The sequence below is a fragment of the Rhyacophila brunnea genome, unplaced genomic scaffold (assembly GCF_057557595.1).
Source record: "Rhyacophila brunnea isolate RB1 unplaced genomic scaffold, BYU_Rbru_1.0 scaffold_18, whole genome shotgun sequence".
Taxonomy (NCBI): domain Eukaryota; kingdom Metazoa; phylum Arthropoda; class Insecta; order Trichoptera; family Rhyacophilidae; genus Rhyacophila; species Rhyacophila brunnea.
The window spans coordinates 692424-709329 of record NW_028232837.1 but is presented as its reverse complement, the minus strand read 5'-3'; the positions used below and the strand labels follow the sequence as shown (position 1 = coordinate 709329).

Sequence of the window (16906 nt, the reverse complement as noted above, 5' to 3'; positions counted from 1 at the left end):
GACACATGTGTTTTCTACAGCTGTCAAACAGTACATAACCTATAATATAATAAAGTGCTTAACGTCGTGTACAAAATACTACACTGTAAAAGGGAAATTAAACATGGTGAAAAGGAAAGGTCGCTGCTCTAGAAAAAATCGTGCGACGAAAGATGCTCCGGAACCAGAATCACTGACAAAAGCTCCACATTCCTTCGTTATTCACAGAGGTCTAGCTTCTAAACACACATCAGAACTCACGAGAGATTTTCGAACGTTGATGGAACCATACACAGCATCACAACTGAAGGTGAGATGGTGTAATTTCTATATTATGGACTAGTTTTAATGCCGTTACATGTAATTTCTAGACACGTCGAAATCAAGCTTACGTTATAAATCTTCCACATTTTTGTATTATTACAAGAGCTAGTTTGTTTCTATGTTATTATTTCTCAGGCGTGTTACTCTCGTATACGTATTTTATATATTACACACAACTCATAGTCGTGCGCAAGGCGCTGGCAGTGACGTCCCGTGGGGCTAGGCAGATTGAGCGTTGCTTGGGGGCGGCAAATCGAGGATAATCATTTGGAATATATAGACATAGCAAGGTACTTAAACTTAGTAGTAACGAAAATATCTTTCCATTAAAAATTCAGCTCACTGATTTTGTCGGGTTCGCGATAACTAGTTTACTTCCGTTCCCCTTCGACGTCCTTGGTTACCAGAAACGACACATGCAAATTTGCAAATAATTACTATCTGATATTTTGTTAGTAAATAATGTATCCATACAATACATTTGTTAGATATTGGACTCATGAAAGGATGATAAAAATACTTTATAAAAAATGGGGCCGCATTTTATCTAGGGACGTTACTGGGCGCTGGCCTTTCATCCGGGATCCCGAATTCGATCTTGGTAAGGTCAAAATATATTTATGTGATTTTCGCAATCCCTCGGTGTTTGTAATCGTTTCTATTCAATTACTAAATACACTACTGTTTCACTAAGTACATTAGGTACTATCATTAGTCCTCATGGCCAGTTATAGTATTACCAATCATAGGTACATATATTTTTTTAATCATGACCAAATATTTTCTGAAAGACTATTCGTAAATAAAATAATTTTGGTAATCATTTGGATCCTACATGACCTCAGATTTCCTCAAATCTCCAAACGGGTTTCCTTTTAATTTGTCGATAATACAACGTTGATTACAATTTGTTGAAATGTTAATAATGAACATTACTTAATATTTTTATTTCAGGAAAGAAAAAACAATAGTATTAAAGACTTCGTATCCGTTGCCGGTTATCTTCACGTATCTCACTTGTGCATATTCAGCACGACAAAGTTGGGGCTATATTTGAAGATAGCTAGATTACCTCGTGGGCCGACCCTGACATTCAAAGTGAATGACTACTGCTTCGCCCGGGACGTGATCTCCAGTCTCAAGAAGCAATACTTCTTGAAGAAAGCCTTCGAGTGCTCACCGCTTATTGTGATGAACAGTTTCTCTGGAGAAGGAATGCATTTGAAGCTCATGGCCAACATGTTTCAGAATATGTTTCCGACTATTAATATCTCAAATGTAAGTCACTTAAGCCTCGTATAATAGACCTACATACATTTACCTGCAAGCAAATAAACAATTCTACTTATAGAAACTGTTGTCAAATATTTGTTTAAAAACATGTTTTATTTTTACTCTGCTGCAAATGGAAAATGTGCAAAAATGCACGGAAGTGATATCTGTCATGTCTGCTTGAACTCCATGCGTAATATTTGCCATAAGGAATGAGCAGTATGCTACATTGAAGTTTTGTTATTGTCTGAAGAAAATAACCATATAAACATACAAATCTAGTATATTGTGATCATGGGTTTCCAAACTTTATGTTTCTACGCCTCCCTTTTAAAAAAATCTAATCTTGGCGCCTCCCCCCCTTTATTTCATTAAATAAGACACCTTTTTAAATAGATTAAATTTGTGATGTGTATTATGCCTGGGCCCCAGGCTCTTTATAAACTATGCATTTGCAAACTGCAAACCTGTGGCTACATTTATGTTAAACTTCTCGCGCCTCCCTTGGCAACACTCCGCGCCTCCCAGTTTGGGTACAATTAATTACAACAACCCCGCTGATGTACATTGAATTACAATTTCCTGGGTTTATTTAAATTTTCAAATATCATTGGACTACCCTAGCTAGGTTCATTTGGACCCGTTAATTTAAAGGCATGTTATCAAATAATCATTTATGGGTTTGTTCAACCAAATTGATTTTTATGATAGTATAAAAAGTGTCTGAAAATAGGAAATGACAATAATTAAACTATTGAAAAAAAGCGATTAACCATTAAATTATTCTGTGTATGAGTAGGTACCTCTTTGAACATTTTTTAATCCATTTTCTGATAAAATTGTTAAGTGAAATCTCCGATCATATTTTGTTTATTAATAACATGTTTTCTTTTTAGGTTCAACTAAAAACGATCAGGCGGTGTGTGTTGTTAAATTATAATCCAGACACAAAACAAATTGATTTCCGACATTATTATATAAAAATGGCACCCGTTGGCCTTACGAAAGGGACAAAGAAGATTGTTCAAGGAAAAATTCCCAATCTCAGTCGGTGCGCAGACATGGCTGAATTCTTTGAGAAGTATGACATCCATTTTGATATTACAGTCGAACTTGGTTACATATTATGATCACGGAAATAGCGAGATCTCGGATGTAATGAGGAAACATTCGTTGACATTTTAGTTTATGATTTTCTCCATACGCAATACGCCTAAGCAATAAAATCTGACCGGGCAGCTAACTAAACCGATGCCGCCGGGATCGGATTACGTTTATGACACTAGTTAAGTGTCTAAGTACCTAATTGGTGTTTTCACCGACAACATTGAAAAAGTATCCACGCATATGGTTGAAATTGCATGTAAAAAATCCAAGCTTTGTGAAGTCAGAAAGTACCTACCAGCGCTGGAGGCTCAGCACTTCATTACAATAAACAACTTCTTTTGTAGTTTATGAATGCCATGCTTGTTTCGGGGATTTTTACGATGGTTTTCAGATTTTTTATGTTGTATGCTTAAATAGAACGTAGCGCGAAAAATGTTATATAACGATATAACGAGTAATGCTTATAATGAGCAAATTCAGTTGGTCCCATCTTCCTCGTAATAACCAAGTTCGACTGAATTTGTAGCCAATTTATCTTATTACTAACATCATATTTTGATAATTTAAAATATGCTGCGAATACTTAATCAATGTGGTGTTTGTTTTTAGGGCTGGTATGCTATCTGAAAGTGAACAAGAAGACGATCCGAATGCGCATATAACCCTTCCACAGAATCTGAGCTCGAGGGGCGCCAAAAAAGAAGGCCAGTCCGCCGTGAGGCTTTCCGAACTCGGTCCTCGGCTGACTCTTCAATTGATGAAGGTGGAAGACGGCCTCATGGACGGAGAAGTCTTGTTCCATGAATTTGTTCACAAGACTGACGAGGAAAAAGAGGAAATTAGGAAAATGAGAGAAGCCAAAAGGTACAAAATATATTATATCTTATTAATTATTTACATTTATTTATATAATACGAGGGTGGGTCAATAAGTCCTTAGAAAAGCCGACAGGTGGCGCGACTAGTACTGTAAGCGGTTTGTTTTCATGCAGCGGCACTACCGATTCAGTATGCTGCGAAGTTTCAATCAGATTGGTCGGGTTGTTGTTTTTTATTTTCGTACATTTAAAAAAAAAATTTGCTTGTTTACAAAAATGGAGAAAATTGAGTTTAGAGCTGTTATTAAACATTTTAATATAAAAGGGTTAACAGCAAAGGAAATAAAAAATGAGTTGGATTTAGTTCACGGCATATCTGCTCCTTCACTTGCAACTATTTATAACTGGTTAAATGAATTTAAACGTGGTCGTACATCAACAAAGGATGAACCACGCTCAGGACGTCCTGTAGAGGTGACTACACCAGAAATGATCAATAAAATCCACGATATGGTGTTAAGTGACCGAAGATTAAAGTTGAGTGAGATAATTGAGGTTACAGGGATCTCAAAAGGTAGCGTCATTTCTATTTTACATGACAAATTGGGCATGAAAAAAGTTTCTGCAAGATGGGTGCCGCGTTTGCTCACAGTCGACAATAAACGCAGTAGGGTGGTGGCCTCTAAAGCCCTGTTGTCGCTCATGCAACGCAATCCGGATGAATTTTTTCGTCGCTTTGTGACTGTAGATGAAACATGGATACACCACTATACTCCCGAGACGAAAGAACAGTCAAAGCAGTGGATTGCGAAAGGCGAACCATGTCCAAAGAAGGCGAAAACCGTAAAATCAGCTGGTAAGGTTATGGCTACTGTATTTTGGGATGCACGTGGAATTATTTTCGTTGACTATTTGGAAAAAGGAAAAACAATAACAGGGGATTATTATGCATCTTTATTGGACCAGCTAAAAAACAAAATTGAAGAAAAACGGCCTCATTTAAACAGGAAAAAAATCCTCTTTCATCAGGACAATGCCCGTGTTCACACATGTTTACGATCAATGGCTAAAATTGAAGAATTGAAGTTCGAATTGGTCGACCACCCACCGTATTCGCCAGATTTAGCCCCCAGTGACTTTTTCCTTTTCCCAAACTTAAAAAAATGGCTAAGTGGACAACGTTTTTTTTCAAATGAAGAAGTCATCGATCGGACAAATGCTTATTTTGAGGACCTTCCGAAAACTTATTTTTCTGACGGTTTAAAAAAAATTGAGAAACGTCTAACCAAGTGTATTGAGCTCCAAGGAGATTATGTTGAGAAATAAAAAAAAAATACAAAAATAAAAACTGTTTTAATGCTTTTTTCTAAGGAATTATTGACCCACCCTCGTAGCTCGACACAACTGAGATTTTAAAAAGTTAACATTTTGTTGAACTCTTATTTGGGTGATAGGAATAAATTGGAAAGATTGTAAAACATTACAAGAAGTGTTATTCTAGTCCCTGGGTCTATTTTTATTTTTATACTTTTTACCACTACAACAGGCCATGATGCCCAATGACAATAGTGTAATTAGTAATTGAGGAGAAACAATCACAAAAACCCAGGTTTGAGTAAATCACATAAATATATTGTGACCTTACCAAGTCGAACTCGGAGCTCCTGGATGAAAGGCCAGCCCTGGACTATGATGGTCCAAAGCATAATGTTACCAACAAGGTCAAAGCTGGCGACAAATTAGTGATTTATTGCCATAATATTTATTGGGTTGTACGTGATTAGGGAATCCAATCCCGAGCCAAAATTCTGATCTCGGGATTACAATTTGACAATCCATTTTTTCCATTGTTAATATAATTTTTTTATATTTACAAATAACATTGATAAAATCGGTCAAAAATAAATCTAGTATAATTTATACAATTTAAGACATTTATTGTTAATATTGTATACGTTCAATCTTGGAAATACACAAGTTTAACGGAGTAAATAATATTGTAATTTAAATAATAATGTGAATTTAATAGGAGATTGCTGTTTCTGATAGTAAAGACTTAATGAATGGATTAGCGAGATTTAAAATATTAAAGCAAATAATCATGGCGTACTTATGGCCTTTCCGCTTCATAAATCTAATTAGTCAGCCAAATATGAAACTGCCGTAAAACGTATGAGGTCATGGTGGAATTACTTTGCTAAAAGTGCGAAGCATTGTTTTTTTCCATTCTTTCTATTTTTAATAATTTACGTGAAAAAATAAAATGAATCGGCAACCTACACATCAGTGGCGAAGGGTGGAGGTAGGCTGTTAAGATTCGTTATAAATAGTGCTCACTAAACTTTTTTAGTCATATGTATTTGTTTTTATTGAACTAAGACTACAATTTACAGATGGTGTTAGTTGGTTTTTAAAAATCAATTAAACCATGCCTAAACGAAACCATAATAGTTTTGGTCTAATTTGGGCAATACGACAAAATTGTACACACTTTTTCATTTATAGTTATTTGTTTTTGTTGGATTAAAAATACATATTACACATATTGTTGGTTAATTTTTCTAAATTCATTTAGCCCTGCCTAAACCAAACTATAATAAATAAAAAATATAGTTCTATTTATAAAATATTCAAAGTTATGTATGATTTAATTGCATAATTTTAGATATTTTATAGATAGACATGTATTTTTTGACTATTATCTATTATGGCTTGGTTTCTCAGGGTTTAATTGAATTTTAAAAACTAACCAACACTATCTGTAAATTGTAGTCAGTCAATGAAAACAAATATGTATGTCTGAAAAAGTTTAATGTGCACTGTTTATGGCAGATCTTAACAGCCTACCTCCACCCTTCGCCACTGCTACACATGGGTATAAATCAAACTTCATTCAAACTCAGTTTATTTCTAATGTAGTTATTTTTTCTGTTATATTTTCGCTTTTATTTTATTTTCCATAAAAATTGATAAAAAAAATCAATCCCGAAATCCCGGGATTATAGGTATCGAAAATACCTCGGGATCCCGGGATTCAGGATCCCGGGATTGGAATCCCTATACGTGATCAATTGTACATGGCATTTGTCTCTTTCAATGTTTATGTATCATTTTGTTATTTAAGGAATAGGACTTGTTTATGTTTATGTATGTACTGTTTTTTTTTTTTTTAGAAAATTGAAAGAAAAGCGTCGAAAGGTTCAAGACGATAATGTCAAACAGAAGGTGGCCAAGAGAGAAGAGCACAAACAGAAATCAATGGATGGCATCAAGAAGAAGAAAGAAAAAACAGAAACTGAAAGGTAAAAAATGGTTGGCAGGTTACGTTTTATGACTGAGGCGCTGAAGGTTTATAACACTAGTCTTGCATTCAGCTCATATGCACCTCAAATTATTACATAAATGCACCAGATTGTAGTTATTGCAGTTTACTGTAAGTCATTTTTAGTCACGTTTTTCCGACTCACGCTTCCGTGTTTAATTGTGGTAGTCTTTTAAAAAAATAATTCAACATAACATAGGTTCTGAATAATACAGTGTGCGATTTTTCATCTAGGAGATGACTTAGAGTCAAGGGGCAAATATAAAAGTGCATATTATAGTCTGTTTGTTGAAAATGGATAAAAAGAACAATCTTTTCTTCTCTGTGTTGTACATACTCATTTACTGACTAACAGTTTCTGATGTATTAGGTTGTGGTACTCATGTAATCAATGGTCGTTTAAATGTTACAGATTAATGGACATAGCAAATGCCGAATCTCAACGAGTTACGGCTGGAGTTGACGATGATGATGCCGAATATTACAGACAAGCTGTAGGCGAAGAACCTGAACACGGTAAGCTTATTACATTTCATAGAAAAATATTTCGATAATCTGTTGACATGGTATTTTAAGGCCCACCCACATTGAGATGCATGTCACGGTGCTTGTCGCCTGCTGTCACAGGCTGCTGCTACGGGAAAAAAAGTGTGTAATGTCATTGTTCTTGGCGTTTAAAATCTTATCAGACTGATGCTCCCATCCCGTAGTACATTTTGAACCTTTAAACGAACATTGTCAGTTGGCAAAATCTGCCGTAATCATTAAAACAAGAATGAGCGCACTTCACGTTGAACTTCACTGTATCGACACCTGCATGATTCAATGAACGACAATTGAACATTTTTATCATATTCCACATGCCAACACTTTTCGTCGTTTTTGTTTTTAGCAGTTGCACTATGTATTTTCTATGAGAATGTTGTCTATTATCTATGGTCTGCAGGCTGTTCTATTATCTATGAATGTCATGCCGCATGTATTTTAATGTACGCACACGTAGAAACTGTTAAAATTAATTGAAATTAGCATGAATGATTAATAATAATTCAAATTACTAATGCATTATAGTAGGCACTCTTCACCAGTGTCATTATTCAGTGAATATACGAGATGGTGTACGTTCAAAATATTCTGCAAAATGACGAAACCATAGACATTTTTATCGCCGTGAGTTCACGTGATAGTCCGCGACATGCACTTCACTCAATCTGGGTGGGTCTTTAGAATCTAGAAAAAAAATTAGAAATTTTCTAATTATACTTATATAGTGACAAGGCGCATGTTGCAGCAAATGGACACAAACTGTTGTAGATGTTGCCTGATCCACAAAGGTCTGTGTCGATTTGCTGCAAATTGCAGTGCCATGTAGATTACCCCTTTGGTATTATTTTGAATTCTGTTAATACATATTGGTGACGTCTTTTGTAATTTTAAATCAAGGTATTAAAAAAAATAGATTCTAACTTTGAATCCAAGACAATGTCAGGATCTCTTCAAATTTTAGAAAGTACTTTTGTTTCAATGAATGCTTAATCTATGCGTAGTATTTCACATAGGAGAGCGACTTGCAAGAATATCTAAATTAGAAACATACATATATTTTCTCTTCTTGTATCCAATATATATATTTTCATTCCAGATCTGTTTGATAGTAATCTACCGAATAATAGAAAGCGGTCAGCCAGCGACCATGTAGATTCAAATGCAAAGAAAATGCGGTTTAACAAAAGCCCTAGAGAAGAAAAATCAAATGACAGCAGTAATAATTATCGAAACAAAGGCGGGAAAGACTTCAAACAGAATAAATTCGGAAAAGGAAACAAATTCAATAGAAAGGGAAATGACAAGTTTGGTGATTCAAATAAGAAAGTAACCAGCGGGCGAGGTGGAAATCCTAAATATGGATGGAAAGCTCAAAACGAAGGCGGAGACGACACTAATAATTCACGTGGAGGTTTTAAGAAAGGTGACAGGAAACAAAATGCACCTTTTAAGAAAGGTGGCGACAAAAGGCAGAGTGGACCGTTTAAAAAGGGCGGCAACTTTGCAGGAAAAGGCAAGAAGGTCCTCGGATCAAAACTCAACAAACCAGGAAAGGGTTTTAAAACTAAGCGTTAAAGCTTAAGTAATGTTTACATATTTTATTGACTAAAGTTGCTTTATATTAATTGATAAGTCTATTGTTTCTTTATCCACCTCCTCAAGTCCTTGTCCATCAGTATTAATTAATATGATAAGGATATTGATAGGAATATTATCATCATATTAAAGGAAAAAGTCTCCATACTTCATACTTTATAATATTACCTACTTGCAAGTATCAGTATTGTATTGAAAAAAAATAATGTATTAACACATTTTTGACATCCCTATTCACAAAACAGTACACAACATATTGCATTACCTACATTCAAATGCCGCTCTTGCAAGATACAGTAGTAGTTGCTTTTACAGTATGTCTGTATGTATAAAAAATCTATTTTATGTTGGTTTCACCGAAGAGTTTAATAGAGTTCATGATTGTAGTGACGTTACTAGATGCTATCTGCAGATAGAGGTAAGGTCCACCCCGGGCGATAGCCCCCAGAAAATAAAAGGGTCCGTCAACAAAGAGTTCAAGTTCATTTAATACTTTTTGGTAGGTATTGCATTGAAATATTGAGCTCGAAATCAAAACAGCCATATTAGATTATTCTTTAACCTTTAAAAGCATGATTTTTCCGATTTACATTAAAAAATTTTTTTTTTTTTTTTTTTTTTTCGACCATGTCCGATCCTGATAGGATCATATGGGCCTCCACAGGGTGGAGGTTTGTATTGACAGATTTTGTTTTTTACGAGAAATGGATGTCAGCCACTTGCTCAACCTATTAGGTCTATACCCTGACACACACAAATTGAAAAACAATATGTGTACTTGCCAGACCCAGGATTCGAACCTGGGACCCACGGCTTTGTAGTCCAACGCTTATGCCGCGCGGCCACCGTGGGCATATATTTATATGCTGTCGCATATCAATACCGGTATTTCTTATTGAATACCGGTGTTCGTCAAATCATATTTTAGAAAAAAAGAAGTACCCATCAATAATTAATATAACTAGTATAATCAATTCAAAATACTATTTTATAGCAACCTAAAGTACCTACCTACATTTATCATCTTTACCTTTAGAAATATGTATAGATCTAGGTATTATAGATCATATTTTAGAGCTGCTATTTTTTACAAATAATTTAAGTCGGTACAGGAAAATCTCTCAAATTCAACGTTGGATGTACTATCAATGTTGGATCAACAAATAGAATGATTAGAAATATTTGCCACGAATATTATCTTTTTCAAAATATATTAATTCATCGCGACAATTCTATAAGTAGGGATTTTTGATCGATTTTGTTTTAATATTAATTAACTTTTGTTGGTTTCAGTCAATATATTTGCGTTTTGGCAGTGTAAAATTTATACAATAAATTTAATATACAATATAGTAGTAAGCAGGGCTTTTTTTGTAATGTAACGCGGTGGAACGGCATTCCGGCACCTTCTTTCATGATATTTTTAATGTTTCAAAAACAATTAGACGAAAAAATGTTCGCGCTTACATAGTACAAGTTAATTTTCCTGAATCATCTCATATGAAAATACAAATCGCGTTTGATATATGCATTGTATTCTATTACCATTTCTTCAAGTGAATGTGAATGCGAATTTTTGCATATGAATCTAATTATCACCCCAATAAGAGCAAAACAGTTTTGGGACTTTTGTTTATCAAACTAATCAGACCACCTTTGACACTTTTTGTTCCTTCATAGTACGTTGATCGAGTGGAAGACATTCGGCCATAAACTAAGATATTAATAGCATAAACACTACGGAAAGGAATCAAGACAATTTTTCAGACGAAAGTTGGACTGAACTTTGGAAATCACCATGGGGGGGACTGACAGGGCTCTAGCCTAGGGAATTGACCAGATAAGTGAGATAAACGCACATCACAAATCGTAAAAAGAATCGCCTGTGACGCTAATTTCCTCCAGGCGTATTAACATTTTAAAATATGTGGTTGTGTAATTGCATTTTTTGGTTATTGTTTGTTGATACACTGAATACCCTTAATCTTACCCCGAACACCATTTGAAAAACGCTACTATAGAGCGTCACACTGCCTTTAACCTTAGTGATAGGTAGGGGGCCGCCAAAGATCCTGGACTGGCGGCTCGCTTCAGGATGTGGGAGCCATTGAAATCACTATATACTTTTGTTCAAATATATGATGTTTTTACAATTTAAGTTGTTTATTTGTATATTTCCGTTTGTTTAATTTTTTATGCGCTTCGTGGTATAGGAAAAGTTGCTTTAAATGATGTTTGAATATAATTTTCTTTAGTAGGTAGGAAGTTTGGCAAGAAGTGAGTTCCGGCACCTTTGTATTTAAAAAAAAGCCCTGGTAGTAAGTAATGAAAAAATCTCATTAAATTTATTTTCGAAAAACATAAACGTGTATGCTTTCTTAAAACCGAATATACCGGTATTTTGGATTTTTGAAACCGGTATTGCAATCCCTAACCACATGTAAAACAATTTATACACCAAAACAAAGGCACACATACTCTAAAATAGTGTTTTTTAAATGGTGTTCGAGGTAAAATTAATGTTATTGATTGTATGTTTAGCGATTTTTTGTATTTATTAATACATCCATTTGAATTATGGTTAGTTGTCGGGTTAAGAATAATTATTTGTCGAGTATTGATATAATAATAATAAATTATATTATCCTACAATCGCATGTTTTAAAATATTTATACCAACGTTGTAAAAAATTTTTTACTATTCGAGCAAATTTGTAATTTGTGTTATCTCACTTATCTGGTTGACCTGCCACGCCGGCCGCCCCTGAGCCTGGGTCCCCAAGCTAGAGCCCTGTCAGCCCCCCCCCTTGTGGGGGCCATGCACCAAAATTACATTAATTTATGTTTTTTTTATTTGATAATAAATTAAATATACAAACAACATAACACACGACGAAGAACTAAATGTACATATTTTAATGCATTTGTATCATCAATATAATAACTAATTTGATAACTGAGCTTGTTTCAATGAACATAAAAGTTTTATGTATTTTGACTTGATATTTGAAAGAGCAACACAAAGTTCTCAGTTAAGAGTCTTCAAGCAAGACTGCACCGTGGCACACCTAGCATTGTCTCGCGGCACACCAGTTGCGGAGTACTGGTCTATAACATGGGAAAAATAATTTAAAAAAAAAAATTTTTGGACAAATTTTAATAAAAAAACCATTTGTATTCATATGAATACACCATGCATTTAGATCATAAAACTGAAGTTTACAACATGAAATGGAAAAATTGAAAGACTTAATTAAAACCTTATAATTATAAATCAAATTCTTGTAATTACTAACAAAACAATTTATAATACATTATGGAATAATTTAAAACAATTTTTTGCTTGATTAAAGCACAATACGACTCCACATTTCTCACAATATACTCTAGATTGTCCCTTGCATCCTGGAATTTTGCAACGGTTTCTTTTTTTATTCCAATTCGGCCAATGGCCAATGCCATCAGTCCGCACATCTTTTGAGGGACCACAATTTGGTCTTCCTTTGTTTTGTGAATATACCATGTCTAGTAGTTCTACTCCGTTGCTTGGCCTTCCTCGTTTATTAGTGTTTTGAGTCCCCAGTTTACACAATGTGGCAGCAACTTCAGATCGAAAACTGCTGAGTGTCATAGGGTTGCCTTGTAATTTTTTCGCTTTATGTACCTTCTTATATAATATCCAAGAGTTGACGACTGCTATGTCGATCATATGATAAATAATTCTTAAACACCACTTTCGACTTTTCATCGTGATTTTATATCTACCGTGGTTAGGGTCAGTTCTGGGAAGAAGCGTTGCATTTTGGTTGAAGTACAGAAACTGACGAATCTTTTCAAATTTATTTATAGGCATTGTTGATTTTATTGGTAAAAACGGATATACATCTGACCAGTATGAACGAGTGCCAGGATATCGAAAGACAGACATGAAAATAATTATACCTATATACTGCCTTATGTCAATAGAAGAAACCCCCAAGGGCTTACTCGGGTCTTTTTCAATGGAAAACAAATTCGTTTGAGCAACTATTTCTTCAACTTTATCATTGGTAAAAAAATAATTGAAGAATTGGTAAGGTGTTTTGAGCTCTAATGTTTCTTGAAGAAGTGATGTGCTGCCTAAGAAAGATAAGCAGTCTTCTTCCAGTGTTATATTTTTCCTATTCCATAATAGTTTTAGGGGATTATTTTTTGAAGTTGAAGCCATTGGTTGATCATAGGACTCATCTATTTGCAATGGTGGGTCGTCATTTGGATCATAAATGGAAACTTCCGTTTCGTCATCTTGCATACTTCCATCTATCTCTGGTCGAAATTCTGGATCCCCAATACTGTCATCGTCACTGAAGTCCATTCCATCATCACTATCAGATAAGTTGTTAGCGTACTCTTCAAGTTCCGTGTCAGTTAAATAGTGTCGGTGAGCCATGGTTGATCTAAAAAGGCCAAAATATATTCACAAAAATTAGCTTTCTATGTGGTAAATATTACCCGTTTAATGCATGGTGTATTCGAATGAATACAAATGAAAATATCACATTATTCTAGAAATTTACAAAAAAAATATTTTATAAAACTTTGCTTGACTAACCTTTATTCAATATAAAATAATTTTTTGTAGGACGGGAAGATGTATTTTTTCATAGATATAGGCATTGTGAAGATGGAGAAACATCACGATCCGAGGAAATGTAGAGATTAGTTTGGTATGGCTAATAAGTAATAAAAAATGAAATAGTCATCTGGTGGTCAAACATGGAACTAAATGGAAGCATAGGCCCTCCCATGGAGCAACTGAAATCCGACAGAACTGAAACTAAAATTCCAACCAGTATCTAGCTAATGTATTTCAATGGGCGCTCGCTGATGGCGAGACTGGAATCTCTCAGTTTCAAAATAGTCTCGAAAAGACGCGTCATGCTAGTCGCACGGTCTCTCAAGTTTCCAGATGGTTTCCAGTCACCGTAAAACAGTGGTAGGTACCAATTTCAGTAGATTCGGTGAAAAATCATAATTATTTTCTTACGAAAATTGGTACCTAGCACTGCGTAACAAGTGTCATGCTATGAAAACCAAAACAACCCAAGGCGTCAAAAGTACAAGATAAGCAAAATTGAAATAACCTAATAATTGTATTCGAATTCGAATAAACGCAGCGGCGTGCGTGTTGTCGGTTTTTGTACAAAACATCAGCTGTTTTGTACAGTTTGAGGTTATGTGATTATTATTTCAAGTGGGGTTCAGTAGCGCCGTGTGCGAAGCATCACATTGGTCAATTTATGAGTTCCATCTCCACCTAGTTCCGTCAGATTTCAGTTGCGTCGTGGGGGAGGGCCTTAGACTTTGATAATGATTAAATTTATAGGTTTACGACAACACTAAAACTTGGAAGATTTGGACAAGAGATGTCATATTATGCTGTGTATTCGTATGAATACACCATACATTTAAGGGTTAAATTTTATTTATTTAACATGAATTCATAATAATTGCGTCCTGTTCATGTCCTGCTTTATAGTTTATAGTGAAAGTAAAACCAATTTCAGATTTTCAGAATGGTCCTTTTATTATTTTAGTGTACAGTGTTGCCATATTTTCAAAGTCGAATCATAGTACAGAGCCTCCAAAATTATAGTATTTGGGAAAAAAATATAGTACGCGTTGTCATGTGTTCAAAATGTATAGGTTTTTTGTTTCTCAAAAAAAAATAAGCTTACCGAAGAATTTAAGAAATTTCATTGTAAACCAAAGTCAAGGGATTTTTTTACGTTTTTCGAGCATTTTTTTACAATTTCTCCAAATCTTCTTATATTGAGAAATTATAGTTATCATCATCATCAGCCTGAATCTATCCAGTGCTGGATGAAGGCCTCTTCAAGCTGCTTCCACTTCTCTAGGTCTTGTGCGTTGCGCTGCCACGTACTTCCGCAGAACTTTATCATTTCATCGATCCAGCGGCCTCTAGGTCTACCTTGCGGACGTTTTGTACCTCTTGGATACCATTGGATGACTAAATTTGTCCAACAATTATCCTTTCTTCGAGCTATGTGTCCAGCCCATCTCCATTTGAAGCTTTTAATGAACTCTATTACATCGCAAACCCTTGTCTGCTTCCTTATCCACTCATTCCTCTTTTTGTCCTTTCGCGTTATGCCCAGCATGTACCTCTCCATACCGCGTTGTGCTACTCTAAGTTTCTGGATCTCTCTTTTACTTAGGGTCCATGTTCACACGCATATGTGATTACGGGAAGCACACACCGGTGGAACACTTTGCACTTTAGGCACAGTGGAAGGTCACTTTTGAAGACATTATTCAGGCGGTCAAAAGCACTCCAGCCTAGCTTTACTCTGCGAACAATTTCATAAAATATACAACCATCTATAGACACTTGTTGTCCCAGATGGATGTAGTTTTTCACCTGTTCGAGCTGAGTGCCCATTGGTGAGGATCTCTTTTTGGCACGCAAAGCAGTTGGACATGTCCGTCTTTGTTACATTTATTTTCAAACCTACTTTGTTGCTTTTCAGCGAGTTCCTGCATTCTGCTATGGAGGTCTTCCGAGACTTGCGAGAAAATTACTGTCATCGGCAAAGCTCAGAAATTATAATACTTTGCACCAATTTATCGAACGGAAATATCGAAATTTTAGTACTTTTTACATGTTTTTTCCGATATTCAAAATTATAGTATTTTGGGCGTACTATACCTGTTTTATATCGTACATAGTACGCGGACCAAAATTATAGTACAAATACTATACTTATAGTACGGTTGGCAACACTGAGTGTAGTGAAATTGGATGTAGTTAAGCAGAAATGTCCATTCACAAATTGAGAATTTTCATTTTATTACGTATAATCCTTTAAAAACATCAATATTTTAATATGGAGAAAACGTCCAACTAGAAATCTACACCCAAAAAGTGTTATCGCTGTTTTTTCTAACCCACATACTAACAATTTACGAAAAATAATATCGAGAAAACGTTCATGTGGTTTGGACGTATCCTGCTTTTTATTGCAATTAGACAAAACCATAATTTTAATATTGTCAGAATACACCCATATGGGTTGGACTTATTAGGAGTTTTAAAAATCTTCGCCTGTATGTAATCCATGTTATTTGGACGTGTTAGGAGTTTTAAAATTAATAGATTATTTTTCGATAGAGATATGATACGATACGATTTTATATTTTTTTATTAGTTATTTCTCCAAGCCTAGATAATGCAGATATCGAGTCGGCTGTTTCCATGGATACAAATGATGTCAATTCCTCATCTCTTGAAAATTCGTCACAAATATTTACCAGTCGTCCAAAAAGAGGTCCGAAGCCAAAATATAAGCAATCAAAGAAGACATCGAAGTTGAACAGAAATGCTAATAAGCCGTATTATGACTATAAAGGTGTACTCAAATCAGACAAAGAATTTATTTATTATTACCTATTGTAATTGTATAATGAAATGCAATGAACAAATTACCGAAGAAGAATGTAAATTCGAATTCAAACGTTTTTGGGAATTAGATTTTTATAATTCACAAACAGCATTCATCAGTACCCTTGTGACTGAAACACCCAAAAAACGGTGTTATTGTATAAATTCTACAAAAAGACAATTCTCCAGGGTTTATACTCTCAACAAAAAAAGAGTATACCGAATGATGTTTGGCAAAACAATCAATATAACTTCTACCAGAATTAACACTGCTCTTCAGAAAATTTCAGGCCGTAAGGAACTATTGGATCAAAGGGGTTAAAACAAGGTGGGTTGAACAAAGTACCTGAAGAAAAAGTGAATGCTGTCATTAAACAAATTAATAGGCTTCCAAAATATACCTCACATTACTGCCGTGGAGACATGGAAAGCAATTTTCTACCACCTGACATGACATTGGCAAAAATGTATGCTATGTTCAAAACGGAAGTTAATTATCCTG

General features: G+C 34.9%; 1 protein-coding gene and 1 long non-coding RNA gene across 5 annotated transcripts; one reads left to right on the top strand and one right to left on the bottom strand.

Annotated features, from left to right (window-relative positions):
- On the top strand, positions 1-8999 carry ppan (Brix domain-containing protein peter pan). The gene is made up of 7 exons (XM_085945420.1): positions 1-289; positions 1258-1581; positions 2472-2656; positions 3292-3546; positions 6673-6801; positions 7234-7337; positions 8464-8999. Exons 1-7 carry the CDS (start codon positions 104-106, stop codon positions 8940-8942), a joined length of 1662 nt encoding a protein of 553 aa, XP_085801546.1. The 5' UTR covers positions 1-103; the 3' UTR covers positions 8943-8999.
- Positions 9000-12106: 3107 nt separating this feature from the next.
- On the bottom strand, positions 12107-14547 carry LOC147073079 (uncharacterized). 4 transcript variants are annotated; one of them, XR_015070474.1, is made up of 3 exons: positions 14501-14547; positions 13555-13675; positions 12107-13399 (listed from the first exon to the last, which is right to left on the bottom strand). It is a non-coding gene; the product is annotated as an uncharacterized LOC147073079 (long non-coding RNA). The 4 variants fall into 4 exon arrangements; XR_015070475.1 differs by lacking the exon at positions 14501-14547 and adding an exon at positions 14260-14399 and having other exon boundaries at positions 13555-13757; XR_015070472.1 differs by lacking the exon at positions 14501-14547 and adding an exon at positions 14087-14165 and having other exon boundaries at positions 12111-13399; positions 13555-13773.
- Between the last annotated feature and the right edge of the window lie 2359 nt (positions 14548-16906).